Here is a 7216-nt window from a genome sequence, read left to right as displayed (position 1 = left end):
GACAAAGGTCAGACTCAAACCGGGAACTTGGGAAACCCTGGAGCCCCTACGCCACCATGCATAGGCATAATTTACAGAGGGGATGGGGGGGTTAATACATGCAGACATGTCCTGCATCCTCCCTAAATAGTTGGAGATCTTTACCCCCCCAATGCTGAACCCAAAGTTAGGCCCTTGCCATCATGGCACATCAGTGTTTTGGCATTTTCAAAAAGGCAGTAGTTGAGTTAGTTAGTAAGTAAAAAGCTCCGAATATAACTATGTACTCCAGGTCTCATCATTCCAGATCCGGCCTCAGATGCTAATGTGCAGAGATTCTTTCATTCTTATTCCACATCAAGTCTTTGTTTGTCCTTTTTTTATGTTCAACAATGTGTCACAAATTACATATTACTTGGATGTTGATATAACATGGGGAAATGAAACATTTCACCACTCAAGAAGGAGTAATTATGCAAAACTTTATCTAGTGCAAGCGAGACAGAGAATGTGTAATTATTTCTTCCATTATCTTTTTGTTTGTGATCATGAAGCTTTTGTTTTCCTGTGAGCACAAACTAATCACTCCTTCATTACGAGAAAACAATTTCAAGCTCATTATGTTGAGTTTACAACACGCTTAGGTCTACGTTTCTGCAGCAAAACAGATATCTGTAAATTCTTCATTTAGACTTTACCTTTATGGAGTGTATGCACCTCACATCCTGTTTCTTCAAACAAACATAGAACTTATAATCTTATTTCCTGTCTTAAGTTAATAACAAATAATTTTTGGAAAGACGTCAGTGTGTCAAGACTTGATGCTTTACAATAGTGATTAGCTCTGCGCTTAGCCTCAGTGGTGGAATGTAACTAAGTACATTTACTCAAGTACAGTACTTAAATGGGCTGTACTTGACATTCAGCACAATAATATAGCAGTAAAGAAATATGTATGTAAAGATATAGTATATAAGTCACGCAGTTGCTTCCCATTCATTGCTTCCCATTCATGTCTATGGGAGCAGCCGTGCAATGCATTCTGGTAGCATTGCAGGGACTTTGGAGTAGCGGGGTGTCGTGTCGACCGCTTCTCATTTGCACAAAGTTGAATCCAGCCAACTTTATGCAAATGAGGAGCGCCGGCTCAGCTCGTTGCCTCTCAAAAGCTGATGAAAATCTTTTTTCATCAGCTTTTGTCGACCTGAAATGAAGACAGATTCAGCAACTGCATGGCCTATTTCTCGCTTAAAATGTTTTCAGAAACTATTTACTAACGAACTATTTTAATTAAATACGAGGTTGTATTTTGAATGAGCCGGAAGCAGCCAGCCCACATGACGCGATCGTCCAATCAGCTGCAGCCATCGCGGTTGTAGGAGGGTGGAGACTGCCTTCTTTTTTTATCAGTGGTCATTAAAGAGAAACTGGTGGCAAGACCACTAGCGTGCAATGCTGGGAACGGCTGGGGTGATCCCATCTGTGAAAACACCCATCCGTGAAAACAACGCGTATATGGACACACACCATGACCAGCAACAAGCGGGCGCAATCCTGTGAAACTGTGGCGTCCCTGATCGTCACGCGCACACGCCCGCCATCTGCAAGGATTGAATTGTTGAACTTTTCCCTACGTGAGCGATGCGCAGCGCAAATTCTTCTTCTGTTTGTGAGATCCCTACAACATAAAACTGTTATCAGGACATTAAAAGTGGGGCTCTTATTAGGAGACTTATTAGGATTAGGATTTATCTGGTAATGTCATGTAGGCCTATATTTTGAACTGAAATGAGGCTATAGAATTACAACTATGCTAATTTAGATAACTTCAACTATCAACAAACAGTCTGTAGTTAGCAAAGACCAGGATTGCCACAATTTGGTATAAATCGGGATTAGGGATATATGATAGGCTACCACTACGGCAGGGATACAGCAGTGCAGAGAATCTCCATGTTTACCACGCTTTCATCGCCGAGCTTTTCCTCGCCAAGCGTTGTCTGTCCGTCTGTTCATATGAGGAGCGCAGTGAGACCCCGCGGATCCAAGCGACTACGCAGTAAAGTGTCGCTCCCCATGTGAAAAGACCTTCATTGCATGTGGCTCTGAAAGAACGCAGGTATTTATCGATTGGAGAACTGTGTCTATGAGAGCCGTGTGGAGGCCTGCTGTTTTTTTCAGTATTTCGAGTACAGCCCCTTTAAGTACAAATGCAAGGTACTTGTACTGTACTTTACTTCAGTACCGGTATTTCCATTGTATGCACATTGACAAGCTACTTCTACTCCACTGTGCTTATCTGATAACTTTAGTTACTTTTCAGGTAGTCTCGCATTGCCAGACCTTCCTCCACAGCACTGTGGACGAGGGTCTGGCCAGTGCACACAGCATTCCGGGATGGGAGAAAAACGTGCTCTGGTTTATTGCCATTTCTTTAAACCAGTCACGATCATCTTGGGCGGTGCTAAGCGCCTGACGGAGCCACGGTGCTTCTGCAAAATAGCCCCGGGAAGGAACTTGTTTTGGTTGAACGTGTGTACATTCAAACGTTGTTTTATTCATGCAACAGAAAACTCAGATAGTCTAGCTAGCTGTCTGGATTTACCCTGCAGAGATCTGAGGACCAGTTAACCATAGTCTTCATAAATCCACCGGAGTTTAGAACACCAACACAAAGGAAGAGGAAGGTAACGGACATCCGGCCGAAAAGAGGGACATCTGGCGGAATTTCCAGCGGTAGAACATCATGGATATAGCCTAACTAAGGAACATTTCTTTTGGGAAAAAAACGAAATGGAGAACTACTGATGTAGGATTAGTTAATATAGCCTACTTGCAGTCTACTGGCTCGGTTTTCTGTTATTGCTGCAAGTTGTAGTTGATGTTGAAAAATGAACAAACAGCCATGGACATGTATCAGACATTCCGAGAGCTAGGCCTAAAAGATGCATTTCCTAATGTGGATATTATAAAATAACAATGTATCCATTTGGAGGGAGCCTGAAAAAATTTAGTATGCCTAATGTAATCTTTCCATTTAATCCGGCTCTGAATATGAGCACAACCTTAAACGTGTACAGCAGTGAAATGCAACATACACATTAATGCAGCAGTAATGTCCACTCTGGCCCTCTGTAGCGGACACCATACCTGCCATATTAACTTATATCATAAATCAAAGTAGAGAAAAGTGGGGTGCTAAAACTGAAACAGGCCACCTTACAATATCGGTTGCTGATTGGTCAAGAGGGGGGTGGCATCATTTGTCAGTGATGACATGATGACTGTTGCTTTGCTTATTATGATTACATCTATTTTTATCATGCCCCTGTGCTACAGGCGAATACACACTGCACAGAATGAATATATAATAACTCTTACGTAAATATGAAAGATATCCCACACAAATGACATCCCACACAAACCCACACACATGTAAATAGCTGTGAATGAAGGTACATAAACACACACACACACACACACACACACACACACACACACACACACACACACACACACAGCACAGCACACTACACTGTTAGCAAAATTCCGTAGAAATAAGGGCTAATATACTGTGTTAATATGAAGGAATTTTCTGTAATGATTTTTCACAAAAACACTGCTGCTGATCAGTTTACACAGACATATATCTTTGCACACATTCAACACACACACACACACACACACACACACACACACACACACACACACACACACACACACACACACACACACACACACACACACACACACACTTACTTCTACTCCAGTAAGGGGAGGAAAGGTGTCCTGCTGAAGAGCTACAGCTGTACTGCATCTGAGAACACAGCACAAAATACAAACACAAAAACTCTGTAAAAAAAAAAGCACTGTGATTGTCATCAGAGTGAAGTGAGAGAGGCGAGAAAAGAGAAAAAAAGAGAACCACTTAAAAGAAATATGAATTAGCTGTCATCCAGTGTTATATTAGCCATCACAACAAGGCACAGATGTGACTGATTGCAGCAACTTCTGCACTTAATAGCACTTCTAAAAAATGAAATCATCGTCACACACGTTCATTGTAATGACAGATCTAAGCCTAAAGAACAAAGTCTCCTGATCTCCAGACTGTACATTACGTTGATATCAACATCGTTGTGAATAAATATAAGGTTTATATATCTCGCCTCATAATGTGCTTGAAATCACATCTACTACTTTACTAATCAGACTCATTTGCAGTAACAGTAAATTTGTCAAAGCATCACTTCCCTGCAGATACTGTTTAGTGTTTTCTATATTTTTTTCCTAGAATTTCATCCCATAAACACACACATGGTGCACCCGCAGATACAATGACCTTCCCTGGTAATTTGGAGCAGCCGAGGCAGCCACCATCTTCCCTGGAAGGCTGAAAACTAATCTCTCCGAGAAGTACTTCACATAACCCTTTTCCCCCACTGAATGATGTCTCCTCTCCTATAAGTCCTCTTCCACCAGCTGTAATATCCTCCTATCTTGGAGCAACAACAAAAAACGATGTCTGCCCTTAGCGCTTATTTTATTTCCTTTTCCCATGCAGCAATCCACTCACACATGATCATCGCAGGGTCACAGGGACATTATCAGCTGAGCCAAAGACATTCTACTTTTTTAGGGCACCATTTAGACAAAATCTGATTCTGCTTTCACAAGGCCTAAACGAAAAACTAATTAAAACATGACACAACAATAAAAATGCAATGACGCTGAAACAGGCTTGCAAACAAATAAGAGTTAAATTGAGTGTTTCTTTTGCAATTCTATGCAAACTTTGGCTCAGACTGATTTGTATTCCTCCCTTTTGATGGGACATTTTGTTGGTTAACTACAAATTGAAGCTTGTTCTACTGGATACCAGCGCCAGCTAAATGCCTGAACATGCAACATCTAAATCCCCCCCATCAATCTAATGATAGCCAGAATTACTCTGAATGCTACAATTAAAAAAAATGAGTAACAATCAGCATGTCAGTCAAGCACAGAAGGTCGACAGAAAGGGGATTCTTTTTTTGAAAGGACACAAATTCTGGATCTAATTCAAATAATCACTTACAAGAATTCTCCCTTACAATCCTCTTGTTTACAAAGAGCGAGCTAATTAAAGACTCCTGTGTTATAGTTCAATTGGTCCTGTTACCTTGGTTTGGAGCAGGGGTTGGAAAAAGCTCCGTAAGATGACAATGATCAGTGTGTCTGCCGGCCCACTCCGAGTCTGGGAGAACTGAAGGTTGGATGGATGGACTGAATCTTAAACCCTGTATCCCATCTCACCCCCCAACCACACACATTTCCACTCCCTGCCCCTGTCTCCTACATCCCTCCCTTTCTCCCCCATATAACAAAATAACAGTTCTTATGCTGACTATTTGCGATGCCTTTTGAGAAAAATACTGCACATAAAAGAAAATCTCAACTCTTGAAAGAAAAGCCAAACAAATCCTCCCAATAATTGTTTTCTTAAAAGTTGTGATGAATCAATCTGTTGGTCCAGTCAGTTAGTTGAGCAACAGAAATGTGATCAACAACCCTTTTCATCAACCATATATATATATATATATATATATATATATATATATATATATATATATATATATATATGGCTGCAACTAATGATTTCTCCCATTATTGATGATTTGATGTCTGTAAATAGTGAAAAATACCCATTTTAATCTCCCAGAGCAATACAAAACTATATTTTACAAATTGTCACATTTGAGGCATTAATATCAGAGAATGCTTTGACATGTTTGCTTGAAAAATGCCCAATTATTAATTGATGATCAAAATAGTTGTTTAATTTTCCTTCAATCAATGAATCCATGAAGGCACTAATTGTTTCAGTTGTATCTATCATTTGAGATGAATTGTGTCTCTGTTTTAACATTGACTAATGAATTATTCTGTATTTTTTTTCTTTCGTCCTGTTTTACTTAGTTTGATATAGCAAATGTTGCTGCTGTGTATCTTTTGTCCTTTTTATTGTAATATCTACCTGATGAATGGACTACAGATGGAAATTAGCCCTTGGGCTACAATCTGGCACTTTTACGTTCATCAAATGTGCATTGTCCTGAAATAAATAAATAAATAAATCATTAAAGCCATTAATCAACACAGGAGAACTGGTTTAGACAACACAAATGCTGATGTAGCATTGCTGTGTGTGTTATATCAATATATATGGCATTACCATTTTGAGTATTGGCATAAGTGAATGTCATGAGGGCAAAAGTGTCTGGACATTTTTTTTTGAAGAAATGTAAATATTTTGTCCACTGTATAAGTTATAATGTTTATTCTTTCACTGTCTGACTCCCAAGACATAAGAGAACTCTTTTAGACAGCAGAAATGCTCGAGTTGCATTGCTGTCTGTGTGATATCAATACATATCTGTTAGATTCAATTTCTTTTTTTATTTCTTTTTTTATTAATTTGTCTTCATGGTCCCATATATTTTTTGTATGGGTCCATACAACATTTTGTAGTGATCACTGCAGCACAAATATTCTAATAGCCCAGTTTGTCCTGAAAAAATGGTGTTTATAGATTGACTGTGCAGAACATTGTTGATGTTGTACAAGCTTTTTTAGAAAATAAAACCAGTTGTCAAAAATACCTCAGGGCTCAGACCATTCTATTCGGGTTATCGTACGCCGATATGCTTATTAACCTTCTTGCAGAGAGTTAGATTGCTACCACTCTCATGTCTGTACAGTACATAAGCACATGTAGCTACACCACCAGCAGCCCAGCTTAGCACAAAGACTGGAAACAGGGGGAAACAGCTAGCCTGGCTCCGGCAACACCTCTAAAGTGTATTAATTAACATGATATATCTCATTTGTCAAATCAATACAAAACCAAAGTGTTAAAATGACAAGTAGTAGTTTTAGAGGGGTTATGTGCCAGGTTAGATCTCTGGATTCTCAGATGTTTGCCTGGCAACCTCATGGTGACGACTGCACAGAGCTAGACCGGCTGTTTCTTGATGCTAATAAACAAATTATGCTAATATTTACCGTACATCTTACTCATCTAACTCTTGACAAGAAAGCAAATAAAGGTATTTCCCAAAATGACAAACTATACCTTTAAGATTTGAGTACTTCTTTTGTTAAAGGATTTTGTAGAACAAATCATATCATACATGTGGTTCACATAGGCTATCTTAGTTAAGTTTTGTTTTGGTGTCAAAATATCCAAGATCCACGC

At 39.4% G+C, this 7216-nt stretch overlaps 1 protein-coding gene across 1 annotated transcript in view; it reads right to left on the bottom strand.

Annotated features, from left to right (window-relative positions):
* The window catches only part of LOC144527223 (uncharacterized), a 10683-nt gene extending 6887 nt beyond the window's left edge, over positions 1–3796 (bottom strand). The window contains exon 1 of the mRNA XM_078265184.1: positions 3739–3796. Within this exon, the coding sequence (XP_078121310.1) occupies positions 3739–3796 (58 nt within the window). The remainder of the gene's footprint in view (positions 1–3738) is intronic.
* Positions 3797–7216: the final 3420 nt, after the last annotated feature.

The sequence above is a fragment of the Sander vitreus genome, chromosome 12 (genome assembly GCF_031162955.1).
Source record: "Sander vitreus isolate 19-12246 chromosome 12, sanVit1, whole genome shotgun sequence".
Taxonomy (NCBI): Eukaryota; Metazoa; Chordata; class Actinopteri; order Perciformes; family Percidae; genus Sander; species Sander vitreus.
Note: the sequence above shows the minus strand (reverse complement) of the source record. Positions and strands in the feature narration are given on the sequence as shown.